Source organism: Pleurodeles waltl, chromosome 3_1 (genome assembly GCF_031143425.1).
Source record: "Pleurodeles waltl isolate 20211129_DDA chromosome 3_1, aPleWal1.hap1.20221129, whole genome shotgun sequence".
Taxonomy (NCBI): Eukaryota; Metazoa; Chordata; class Amphibia; order Caudata; family Salamandridae; genus Pleurodeles; species Pleurodeles waltl.
In genome coordinates, this window is record NC_090440.1 from 610,021,280 (window position 1) to 610,035,039 (window position 13,760).

The window sequence follows — 13,760 nt, forward strand, 5'->3', positions numbered from 1 at the left end:
CAGTTGCTATTCTATAGAATGAAAAGGACCCGTAAACAAGCCCCCAAGACCATCCTCAGAAGGCTGCTTCCTCCCACAACATTACATTCACCATCTCACTTGCACCATAGCAGCAGCTCCACACCAAAGCCTACCTGTCACTTTCACGGCTACTGAATTATGGACCACCATAATCAAGAGGTCTGCCATTCTAGATACAAATATGAAATGGCAAAGCAATTACCTTTGTCTTGAGTCAGTAAGATGTGTCTGCCCCTGTTCAACTAACACCTCAAGACCATAGGGAAAAGACAGGGTGTTCATAAAAGTAATCGGAAAATCAGTTGTAATCCACCTATTCCATGGAAACTGCAGCACACAGGCTGATGAGTAGTATGCAGATGTTCTAGCAACAGCTTGGCATCTATTTCCATTGCCAGGGATATTCACCCAACTGACACTACCTGTCCCATAGATTTGTAGCTATCAAGATAAGTATCTCAGATGCCTCTATAGAATGGTTAACATGACCTTTTGCACATCCACATAGGAAATAGGACCTGATTTAGATCCTGGCAGATGGTATAATCCATCATAAACCTGACGGATATCCCGTCCACCCCATTACAATCACCATAGGATTTGATGGGATCGTTATACGACAGACGAAGTATCCACCTACGCCAGAATCTAAATCAGTCCGTAACATTTTGGTACAAATGTAAAGCAATAACTGAATCCAATTGTTTACGGTATACAGAAGGGCACAAGTACCTTGACTAATGATTTGGTTTTTCCAGAGAGGTCATGACTTTGAGGCTCGTTTTATGCTCTGTGACTGATGCATGATAGAGGTAGTACTCCAGAAGAATGACTGCATTAGAGGGACAGAATTCCTGGAAGAGCAAAACCTCTTTTAATAATTGCCACACCACTGCTGAAAGTTTTCTCAACTCTATGGACTCTGCTAAAGAAATGTTTCTGGTTTACCTTGAAGATTCTCAATGTCAACTCACTGTAGCTACTGAATGTGAGATGGAAATGTCCCCTGAATGTTATACAGGTGTGTTCTTCTGTGCCCAGTGTCAAACTTCATGTGTATCAGGTATCCTACGTTTATTTCACCTCTAGTGTCAAGCTAATCTTGCATGTGCATGGATGCTTAGGCCTGTCCCTGACCGTGTGAGGTACTGGATCTGGTCCAGTAACCTGGATGGCGGCAACATGCTGCACTCATTTTGGGCGGAAGATTACAGTCCCCATCCTAGGTATAGTGCATAACACAGTTGTGTTAGCATAGTGTATTTAGAAAATTAATAGTGTGACTAAACCTTTTTACCTAAGTAGCAGTGTGACCAAACCGTTTTACCTGTGTCACTGAAAGTGAGGTCTACTTGCATTTCTATTTGGTTGAAGCAGCATTTCTAGGTCACACCTAGATGTCATCATTTGGGATGATGACAGTCAGGTGAAGAAGCCTCACACTTCACTGTGCTTGTGTTGTGAGCCCCAGTTCTACCTTCTGTGAGGAAACATCACTGCACAAAGGCTGTGTACTTGAAAAACTGCTGTGCAACCAGAGGGTGGTGTCTACCTGATAGCCAGCCTCCCAGAGATGAAGGTATATTACCTGATGTCTGCAGGAGGAACTGAGGATCTGCTACTTTTTGCTGGAAGAGCTGAGGATGCCACACTTTGTGCTGAAGGGGCTGAAGATCTTCCTCAATTGACCAAAAGCCTGTTGAGTAAGAGCAGGAAGGAGCCTGCATGGCCCTGTATGATGAGAGACTACCCAGAAGAAGTAAGTCCTGAATGTCCTTGGGATTAAGAGGCATCCAGAGAAAGCCAAGCATGTGAGAGTGAGCTAGGAGAGACCAGTGCTGCAGAGAGCCCCTAGTCTCTCACAACTGGTTCCTGGAGGAAATTTCTTCAAGTCCCTTTGACTTCTGCCCAACTGGTGCTGCAATTGCTATTGACATGGTTGGGCCTGCATCTTTTGTGATCATCGCACGGACTCAATTAGGGCTGCAAATGCCACTCGCCCGGTGGAGACTGCATGTGGCGTGATCATCACATTGATCAGAATGAGACTGCAACTGCCATTGCCCAGGGCACGGCTGCATCTGCCTTGATCACTGGCCCAATCAGGGCTCCAACTGCCTTGGTTCTGGTTGGGGCTTTATCTGCTGTAATAACTGCCTTTCTCTGATCGGGGTGCATTTGACATCAGCCTGATTGACTCTGCTCCTTCATACGTCTGCTCAGGCAGACCTACTAGTCACTCAAAGAAACAGGAGCAGCTAGGGCTGCGGCTGTGCCGAGGCCGCAGAACCAAGCTGGATGGAGGCACAGATCGAGACGCAGCCCACATCAGACCTACCCAGCAGCGGGGTCCATAACCTAATCGCCACCAGAGGAAACAGGAGCAGCCAGGGCCGCTGCGGTGAAGGACTAAGTCTGACAGGTATGCAGACTGAGAAGTGGCCCGTGCTTAACCTACCCCAGGTTGCTTTGGACTACCGGTACCCCCGCCTGACCCCACCACAGGAGTGGAATGGGTCACCAGATCCACTCTGAAGGAACGAATATAAGGCTATTATCTACCTGCCACACTACCAAATAGTAAGAACTGAAAAATCCATGAAATGAGTGTGAATTTGACTTGTGGGAGAAACATACCACTGCACCTCAGATTGATTCATGCTTTTACCAGACTGCTTGAGAGGAGAACCAGCCTAAGAAGGGTCACCCATGTGGGACTGGCATGGAACTCGGCAGGTGTAGACCTGCAAGGGAAGATCTTACCCAGTGTCACTATCCTGTATACAAAGTTGGATTGTATAATATTTACTGCTGCTGTGGGACTAAAATTACTTTTTTCTCAAAGGAAAAGCAATGGGCTGGATTTTTTAATTATTGTGTTTGTTTGTTGATTATTGTGTGCTGAGCTCGAACGGCCTAAACTCCTTCCCTGAGAAGCCTATGACTGCTCACCCTCGCTACCCTGAGAGTCAAGTGTGAAAGGATTGTATTTGTCCCAGTTTAGAGAGTCATAGGACGAACCAAGGACATCAGTTGCAAACAACCCCTGATACCATTGTTGACACCCAGTAGCCCCTGCCTGCCTCGTGGTCCCTCCAAATGGGGTCTATTAAGTGCCAAAAAAAAACTAATCACAACACATTTTTGCCTAATAGCTCCCTTGACAATTCAAAATAGCACTTGTGCTTATAGCCTTAAGGTTGACAGGATATTTCACACACAGGGAATTATATGTTTAATTGTTTTAAAATGCACTAAAATCTAATGAATACAATTTATAATGTATGGAAACATTAAACCAATTCAATGTTAGCAAAACATTCACTAACATTCTTAAAAGTAACTTGATACATAATAAATGAGTTACTGTGGTTCTGTCACATAAGGTGCAAAATTTAAAGATAGCGATCTAAGAGAAGAAGGATGAGTTCAAAAGAAGCTTGGATCCTGATCAGTTTTCTACCTAATAGAAACGAAATAATGGAAAACTATAGATTGTGTTTGACATTACTAGAAGAAGTGAATATTAAAGGGGTGTAGTGCAAACCTGCAGGGCAAAACATAGCTATATTATTTAATCACTTATATAAGAAGACCCAGCACCAGATTGTGTTAATAATTAAGAATAAGATGCACTATCTTACCTTACAGACACAATTAGGCTGTTGTTTAGCTTCAGTTGTTTCAGTTTAGGAAGATAGGCACCTGAAGAAACAAAGGCAAATTTTTATAGACAACAAGTAAGAGGTATTAAGAAGGTAGCCACAAGCCAGACATCATAACTGCCAGTTGACAGAAGATTCCATCCATGAAGGACATTAACAAAATACTTTCTTTCCACAGAAAGACTGTGCCAAGAAAGTAATGGTAACGTCTAATGCACACAAAATGCCAACTTGGCCAGTTTAATTACTTCAGCCCTATTTAAAGAGGACATATTTTCCTTTTACTATTCAGTGTTCATGCATTCGCTATCTCTAGATACAAGTTCTTCCCTTTCTTCAAACTCCTTCTTTGTAAGACCAGGATAAAATCTTGATTTGTGTAAATGATAAAATATAATCTGCTATTCTTCTATCTTGAGCACTGCACTTCTTAGGGCTATTCCATGTTAATGGATCAGAAGTAGTACGGGTATTAATTCTGCAAATGCAGCTTTAATTTGGACTTTACCTTCATATATGGTTTCCTGGTTTCACTCCTTACACACTGATGAGCAGAGACTTGTGTCTGCTCAAGGTACAAGCTCTTCAATACCCACTGGCTTCATAGTAAGCTATATTTTCTGTTTTGTGGATTTCTTTGTTTTTATTTGGTTGTTTTTGTTTTCTGCTGCACCTGGGAGGGCAGGAATGTTCCTGCTATCCTGTACATCCTTTGTCTGTGAGGAGCAGGGGCAAGATGGTTTAGTCAGTTAGGGACCTTTGCAAGGAGGTTCGGGAGGAGAGTTTCTGACATTTTAATGTGTATGCATACAGGAACAACTGGCCCACAACGTGGGGGGTTGAGGTTATTTGCCACAGGTGTCTCAGGGTCCGTCTTACTATGACTCTGTAGCGTGGGCCACATTTTCAGCCTTCGCACTGGACTTTCATGGTAGTGAAGGCGAGTCATCAAGTAGGTAGTATGGAGGAGTCAAGAGTTCAGAATTCAACAAACAACAAATACAATAACATACTGTAAAGCCCAGTGCTTATCTTGGTAAAAAAAAAAAGGTATTTAATATTACACAGATTAAAAGTGGCTAAGCTACAGGATTGCACTCTCACTTATAATTCATGTTCCAATGTTACACCCACAACGATGCCCTCTCCCCATTCTAGGAAGTTCTTCCAATGTCTACGAAGAGTTATGGAAAAGTATATTCATTGGCAAAGGAGATCACACTGGCAACCATTGGTGTTCTCATAACAGATTTAACTATGTGGAATCAATTCAGTCTTTCATGTTTCGGCCCCGCTTTACTGACTCACGGGCATGTGGCTTGTGCTGCACTGATGGGTGTGCTCATCAGAGCCGCATCTTCAGTTTCAGCTCCTGAGATGTGGGAGAGTGGTGGCCGCATTCCTTTGGACTCAGACTGCTGGGGGTGGAGCAGTGAAACAGGCCTGCTCAGTGTGGGTTTGCATTTGGCAGGTGTGGCCTCTGGACCAGTTTTAGACAGTTGCTTATCTTTGGCAGATGCAGTCTGCGTACTGGTTTCAGGTAAGAGATCATCTTCAGCAGTTATTTTCCCCCAGGCTGAGAATATGTGTCCACTTCAGTGGTGACGAAGGCTCCCTCATCAGGTAAACCAATGTCAGGCAATGGCAGCAACAGTCTTAAGGCACAAAAAAGGACTGCCAGATGGAACAATGTTACTTCTGAACTTGATTTCTTTACACAGTCCATTATGGGAATTACAGTGAGAGACCAAGATGGATCGGTTCCGGCCCCGCTCCTGATCGCAGTCAGTTGCTTCTGGGTGTTCATCACTTCAGCAACACAGGTGGGCTTCTCCTCCTGGACAGTATGTCTTCCTGCAAGGCCACAAACTCTCCTTCTCTCTCTAAGCAGGCAGGTAGACTTTGAGATGCTAGACAAACCTTCAGCTTCTTCACCATGTTGTGCAGACTTAGGATGCTGTCCCGTCACCTAAGGGAGACTGGCTGTCATGCAGACATCAGCCCTGGTTAAACTGCAGCTCTTTGAGTACGCTGCGAATAACATCCTTCCTCTGACAAAAAGAACTTGGAACTGGAGCAAAATGGGATTGTAAGGTTCCCACTTTTATACTAATTTTCCAACAAGGGAAGTGGATCCGCTGTTTAGGTTTTAGAACACCTTCAGATTGATTTCTTTTCACATGTCATTCTCTAGCTGTACTGCAGACACAGCCTTTGTACAATGTGAAAGTTCCCGCTGCACGTAGTGAGGAGGTTGGCTTCAAACAGGAGTTAGCATACAAAAGCACAAAGATCTCTGCACCTGGCTGTCATCAGCATTCCTGAAGCAGATATCAGGGAAATATTAGACAGGTTCTACCTAGAAATATCCTCACTTTTAACAACCATCAAAATGGATGTGCTTAGGAAATAGTCAACTGCTCATTGCTAAAAGGACGTCACTGAATTTCTAAGGGCAGCTCTGTCTCCATCTTCTGTCACTTCATTGTCTGGATCTCCAGTATCTAAACAAGCAATGCAATCAAAACACGTTCACTTTGTGCAGTGGTTGTATCCACCTTCTATCTTGTGCCACGCTAAACATGGGGCCATCCAAATTGGATTACACAGGTCCCAGCACTCAGACTCTCAGCATGCATGCATTCAGGTTACCATGCACATGCTACACATTCATCCTACATAGAGGCACTCAACATGCAGGACTAATAACTCACAAAACTTGGCACGCTGTTACCACCCTTTTTCGTCAACCAAGGACACGGACGGTAGTCCCATGTTGGTTATGATGGCACACTTGGTGCACCCCTCCGGGTCACAATACAAGTTTTAAAACTAGGCATTATCATGCCCAAGCCTAGCCCACAGTGCACACACTAGATTAGCATGTTTTCAGGGCCAACAAAAAGTCAGAATACATTAATTGCATGCCGCTGGGTCAATCAGGACAGGGGACCATCTCTGTATACCATGAAGGGGACATTCCCGTTCCAACAGTACTGTCTGCAAGAAAAAGCTGGACCACCCTCCCTACATTATTATATATATATATATATATATATATATATATATATATATATATATATATATATATATATATATATATATATATATATATAGAAGATAACGGGCAAGGATGTTAATTCACTTACATGGAGCAGAGGTACAAGGTGTTAGGGAGCTCTGAATATGCAGGCTAGCTTTTCTTTGACACAATGTATATATGCAATGTTGAGTTAATGCAAACATGTGGCATTATCCAGCAAAATAATTGCCTGAAGAGGAATATATGTATACACTAAACACTAGTTACATAAAATACCTTAAAGCTAGGCATTATCGCTAGGTATTTTGTCAGTGTGTGCTCTGTAAATGCAACAAAACACAACAGCCTCTAAGTATCAGTATGTAAACTCCACAAAAGCATGCTACATCAGCTCACCAAGGCAAGTATTTTCCATCAAACAAATAAGCACTTAACTCTAGATCCTCTCAGTCTTCAAGAGGGCTTGTTTTTGGGTCTTTCCCTGAAAATATACTACCATGCATTCCTAGTATTTGTTTCCATAACAAACATCTTCCTTCGTCCATACCATACCGGCTTGCTTTTCTCCATTAGGTGAAACCTTCAAAGGGTAAAAGCTTTAGAGTCTAAGCTTTCTGAGCTCATCCAACTATTTCAAATCATAAACACAATATGAATGATGATGACTAACTTTACATTAGTCAACATTATTTGACTCACCAAAGTTGCCTAAGCTGTTCTCTCGAGTATCTACACACATTTCCAAGGTCTTTACTTGGCGAAGATCATCAAAACCAGTTAAACCCTGCTGCAATAAAAAAAATTAAATAAATTAACTTGTTAAAAATTCTTATGCGACCTAAAACAATGCTTTACTTTTGATAACATGTTTTTGGCCTCTATAAGCATGGAAAAGCATAAATGCATGTATGGTGAGCTCTGCTTTCAGTATACAAATTCATATATTTTTTTTCTTTTCTTAAATATGTGCTACAATATGTCTTCTACACAAGAATCAAGTCTGAATTACGAGTAAATCTTCAACAAGTTACTTACCTTTAAATGTGGTTCCACAAGCCCTCAACACACAGGCTTAAGATTTGACTTAGTTATTTGTACCCTTTACAAAAGCATTAACTGCCCCAGATCAGAGGACTCAGTTTGTATTTTTCACAGATAAAATTATGGATAGGTGAGAAAAGATCATCTCTGTACCGAATATGATACTATGACCTAGCTTTCTGCAGTACTCAGTAGATACGAGGATCACTTCCCTATAATGTGGAAGCCTCAGTCAGGATGTAGACTTTCGTTTCGCTAGTGCTTAGTTGGTGACTACTTTCAGCTAGTGTTTTCACACTTGACAGATAGTCCAGATTTGCTTTTAAGCAAATAGATTGAAATATTTAGTTTGAAATGTATTTATGTTAACACTAGTGTGGTGGAAGTCCCATCAACTGTATTTAGAGTGCCACTGAAATCTATGCATTTTCGATTCAATGGACGGAACATCCGCTACTTTCTGTGAATTACTTGCGTTCACCTAACTCTAAATAAGGCCCTTAGATTCTAGACAAAAAGTTCAAATTTGCCTTAATTTATAGTTACCTTCACTTGACTCCAATTCCAAATTGGCAGAGGCTGGAGTGAGGATAGTACATTTTCCAAGTTAAAGAGACAGTAATTTTTAAGGTTATGGTATTGGTCAGGCTATGCTTAAAAAAGATATAAAATCTTTGTTTTCAAACATGTAAAATATAATTATTTTACTTAAGGTGAGAGGGTGGCCTGCCATATTTAGATATCCCTCCCTGTTTGGCAGGTACCTGTGTGCCTACAGTGCATTTGTCAGGACAGCAGATGCACAATAGATGATTTTTTTGGCCTGTTGAGCATTTCATTTTGCTTCCAGAAACCACCCCCCATAAAAAGAGAGTTAGAGGTCAGAAAAGCTAAATAATCATGTCCATGACTTGCAAGGAGTTTTCTCCATGCAAGTTTGCACAATGTATTACTTTTCCTGGTTTGGTGTGGTCTGCTGAGCCTCAAATGGTACACCTAGGCAGGGAGTTAGGGGACAGTCGCCACATCTCAAATAAGTCCTGTTTGTGGGGGCAGAGGGCTTAGGACCACCAGAACAAGGGTTTCCAACAGAAGAGAAAGCTGAGGTTACACTACTGGAAACCTAGAGGTTCTCTCGACTCTAAATGAGGTGGGGAAACCGCAAGATTGGCGGGCAAGAGCCAATTTATAGCAGAGCTTCTGCAAATGTTTTAAAATAAATGTACAATATGGAAACAGTTTATTTCAAACTAAGGGGGTCATTACAACATTGGCGGGAAAAGACGATTACCGCCGCGCAGAAGACCGCCAACACACCGCAGCGGCCGCGGAATTCCGCCACAGCTATTACGACCCACATCTCGGAATCTGACAAAATCCAGACACCCACACAAGTCCGCCACACCAAAGGTCAGTGATAAACTGGCGAAAAAAAAACCTTCACCGTCACGCCAACAGATATACGCCCACACTATCACGACCCACGAATCCACGCGGCGGTCTTTCAACAACGGTATTCCATTGGCGGAACACACTGCTGCGCTCAAAATACACACACATTTACAAAACACAACCACATTGGACAATTCAAAATACACACACCTGATACACATACACACACCACTCCCACGCCCCCAATAGAATATAAAACACACACCCACATCACCCACAAACCCCTACGACAAAAACACAGAAAGAAGGCCAGAGAGAGACACTACAAACTACTACCAAGCACACCAGACCATCACCCACACTACTTCCACGCACAAAACACCACACACCACTACATATCACCACACTTATCACCACATACACCACCCCACACATCACCTACACCACCACCACCACCGCCATGGACGGCAAAGACACCCCAGGTTCTCGGAGGAGGTGCTCAGGGTCATGGTGGAGGAAATCGTCCGGGTAGAGCCACAGCTATTTGGAGCACAGGTGCAGCACACCTCAATTGCAAGGAAGATGGAGCTATGGCGAAGAATAGTCGACAGGGTCGACGCAGTGGGACAGCACCCAAGAAATCGGGACGACATCAGGAAGAGGTGGAATGACCTACGGGGGGAAAGTGCGTTCCGTGGTCTCAAGACACCACATCGCGGTACAGCGGACTGGCGGCGGACCCCCCACCTCCTCCCCCACAACTAACAACATGGGAGGAGCAGGTCTTGGCGATTCTGCATCCTGAGGGCCTCGCAGGAGTCGGTGGAGGAATGGACTCTGGTAAGTTAAATCTTAACTATCATATCACCATCGTGGGCCTCAGGACAGTCGGTTCCCCACACCCAGTCACAGGCCACCACAGAGCTTCCACCCTTTGGTAACACCAGCACAGCACCCACCCAGCGGGCCCATACCTCCGTCCCCAGGACACGTCAATCAGCTGTGTGTCCACCACTACAGGGAACCCAGGATAACCCACCACCCCAACAACAACAGGGACCTGGGGGCAGTGGTAGTGGGCACACGGTCCAGGGGAGGGAGGCCCAGGAACACAGGGGAACTGGGAGGGCTGCTGTGCGACAGGGGGCGGAGAGGCCTAGGGAACCCACTCTCCACGAGGCCCTCTCCTCCATCATGGGAGCATACCACCACTCTCAGGAGACGATGGCAACGGTACTGGCCAAGTTTCAGGAGAACCAGCGCATGTAGGAGGAACAGTATTTGGGGTTCAGGGAGGAACTCATAACCATCAGCTCTGCCCTGGGCACCATCGTAGGGGTGCTGAAGGAAATACTTAACACCAGGAGGGACACAGTGGCACTACAAGGGGCCCCTGACACTAGCCTGGACGATGAACTGCCCACCACCTCTGCCAGCGCTAGTGGACAGGAGGCACCGCCACAGGACCACCACACCAGCACCCCACCCCCTGCAGACGGAGAACCACCCCACAAGCGGTCCCTGAGATCCAGGAACAAGGCAGAGCACAATGCCAAGACCCCCGCCAAGAAATGAGACCACCCTGATTGTCATCCCACTGTCCCACTTTGTCACCCTGTCCATATTTAAACTGCCCCAGCTCAACTTCCTATGCCCATATGGGCAATGCACCTGTGAGACTAATAGACTGGACTCTGCCATGGACATTCCTCCACCATCACCCCTCACCATGTTACAACCCCCCTCCAATATTTAGCACTTCAATAAACACCCTTGAAGCACAAAACAATCTGGAGTCAGATTTCGAAAATGTGTATTAGCAATGACAGTGACAAAATGTGTTTTCAAATGTAATGTCAACATACCTATGTCACACATCTCAAGTCCATGAGGAATCTAAGCAGATGACACACGTTGGAAACCACACCTGTGAAACCGTAAGGGAAATGTACAACTCAGTTACCATATACTGGTTGAAATCGACAGACAGGATAGAGGTAGAAGTGTGAAAGTACTTGTAGTAGGCAGGAATGTGTTCTCACCTGTGTGTCACTGGAAATATTGCTGGATAACTGAGTCCCTGTTGTCAATGTCTTCTTCCTCTGCTTCCTCCTCATCACTGTCCACAGGCTCCACAGCTGCCACAACACCGTCTTCTGGACCATCCTCCTGCAGAAAAGGCACCTGTAGTCGCAAAGCCAAGTTGTGAAGCATACAGCAGGGCACGATGATCTGGCACACCTTCTTTGGTGAGTAGAATAGGGATCCACCTGTCATATGCAGGCACCTGAACCTGGCCTTCAGGAGGCCGAAGGTGCGTTCGATCACCCTCCTAGTCCGCCCATGGGCCTCATTGTAGCGTTCCTCTGCCCTGGTCCTGGGATTCCTCACTGGGGTCAGTAGCCATGACAGGTTGGGGTAACCAGAGTCCCCTAATAGCCACACCCGGTGCCTCTGGAGTTGACCCATCACATAAGGGATGCTGCTATTTCGCAGGATGTAGGCGTCATGCACAGAGCCAGGGAACATAGCATTTACCTGGGAGATGTACTGGTCTGCCAAACATACCATCTGCACATTCATCGAATGATAACTCTTCCGGTTCCTGTACACCTGTTCACTCCTGTGGGGGGGGACGAGTGCTACATGGGTCCCATCAATGGCACCTATGATGTTGGGAATATGTCCAAGGGCATAGAAGTCACCTTTAACTGTAGGCAAATACTCCACCTGAGGGAAAACGATGTAGCTCTGCATGTGTTTCAGCAGGGCAGACAACACTCTGGACAACACGCTGGAAAACATAGGCTGGGACATCCCTGATGCCATGGCCACTGTTGTTTGAAATGACCCACTTGCAAGGAAATGGAGCACTGATAGCACCTGCACTTGAGGGGGGATCCCTGTGGGATGGCGGATTGCTGACATCAGGTCAGGCTCCAACTGGGCACACAGTTCCTGGATTGTGGCACGGTCAAACCTGTAGGTGATGATCAAATGTCTTTCCTCCATTGTCGACAGGTCCACCAGCGGTCGGTACACCGGAGGATTCTGCCATCTCCTCACATGTCCCAGCCGACAGTGCCTAGGAATGACAACAGCGACCACAGAGTCAAACAATTCAGAGGTATGTACCCACAGTCTACACAGAACACCATTCATACACAAAAAAATGTGGCCTGTATTTGTGTTGTGCGACAAGGCCTAGGTCTGTGTGACGCAGTTGGTAATTAGGGCATGTGGGCCCCTGAAATGGCGGCTGCCTGACCTCTAAAGTGGGACAATGGGATGTGAGGTAACTGCGCTGCCGTTGTACACCGTCGCGGTAGGCGGTCGAAGACCGCGGCGCAATGCTGCATTGGTTAACATTGGACCCTATGGGTCCCAGGAGCCAATGATGATGTACGTCGGCGGTGATGGTACGCACCGCCGCAGACGTGACCGCCACGGACGTGACCGCCATTTTCTATCTGTTCAATCACTCGATACCTGATCTTCGACAGGAGAGGACCTACACTGCAAGTGCTGCTGTGACCTTGGTCTGGAAGAGACAATGGCTGTGCGTCTGGGGAAAGGGCCCCTGCCTTCACTGCAGAGGAGTTGGAGAAGCTCGTGGACGGGGTCCTCCCCCAGTACACGCTACTCTACGGTCCTCCAGACCAACAGGTAAGTACACAGGAAGCATGTTGTATGAGCTATGCCTGTGTGGAGAGGGCTGGTTGTAAGAATGAAGGGGGCACAGTTCTGCGTGCATGAAGGACTGTGAATGCATGTGCCACATGGCAAGGGTAGGGATGTGGGCCACTCACTTAGACGGTGCAGTTGTTAATGACTTCTCTTCTTCCCCTGTACATGTCATGTAGGTCAGCGCCCACCCGAAGAAGGATATTTGGCGTGCCATCGCCAAGGACGTCCGGACCCTGGGGGTCCGCCACAGATGGAGCACCCACTGCCGGAAAAGATGGGAGAACATTCGCCGCTGGAGCAAGAAGATGGCGGAGGCTCAGTTGGGGATGGCCTCCCAACGTGGGAGGGGTGCCCGTCGAACCATGACTCCCCTGATGTTCCGGATCCTGGCGGTGGCCTACCCTGAGTTGGATGGGCGCTTGAGGGCATCACAGCAGACACAAAGGGGTGAGTACAACATCATTCAGCGGACTTTGCGCGCAGTGAAGGTGTCTGGGTGGGGGAGGAGGGCTGTGGATTTCCCTAGGCCAGGGCGAGTTCCGTAGGCTAGGCCCCTCCGTAATGCAGGCCATGTGGCACCCCACCCTACTTCTGTAGAGTGCCAAGTACAGGTATTCATGCCCCTGTGTCATCTATGTGTGCAGATGTCGACAATAGCCATGTAGGCCATATCCCAGGAATTGCATCTGTAGAGCCCAACAGCGCGACGTAGTGCAGGGGGCTGCTGTGTCTGTATTGTCCGCCAACGGTAGCGGTGAGCCATGCACTCAACCTGTCTTTCTTCTGTCGTTCCCCCTCCTTTTTGTGGTCTCCCTGTTCTTTTGTGCATCAGCATCCTCAGGCGGAGGTACAGTGGCACCGGAGCACAAAGGAGCTGTATCCCACATGGTCATGGAGGTCCACACCACGGA

The 13,760-nt window shown here is 46.3% G+C and overlaps 1 protein-coding gene across 1 annotated transcript in view; it reads right to left on the reverse strand.

Moving 5' to 3' along the window:
- The window catches only part of LRRC56 (leucine rich repeat containing 56), a 623,145-nt gene that overhangs the window by 506,740 nt on the left and 102,645 nt on the right, over positions 1-13,760 (reverse strand). The window contains exons 5-6 of the mRNA XM_069223062.1: positions 7,429-7,516; positions 3,666-3,726 (exon numbers count right to left, since the gene is read on the reverse strand). Coding sequence (XP_069079163.1) covers positions 3,666-3,726; positions 7,429-7,516 — 149 coding nt within the window. The remainder of the gene's footprint in view (positions 1-3,665; positions 3,727-7,428; positions 7,517-13,760) is intronic.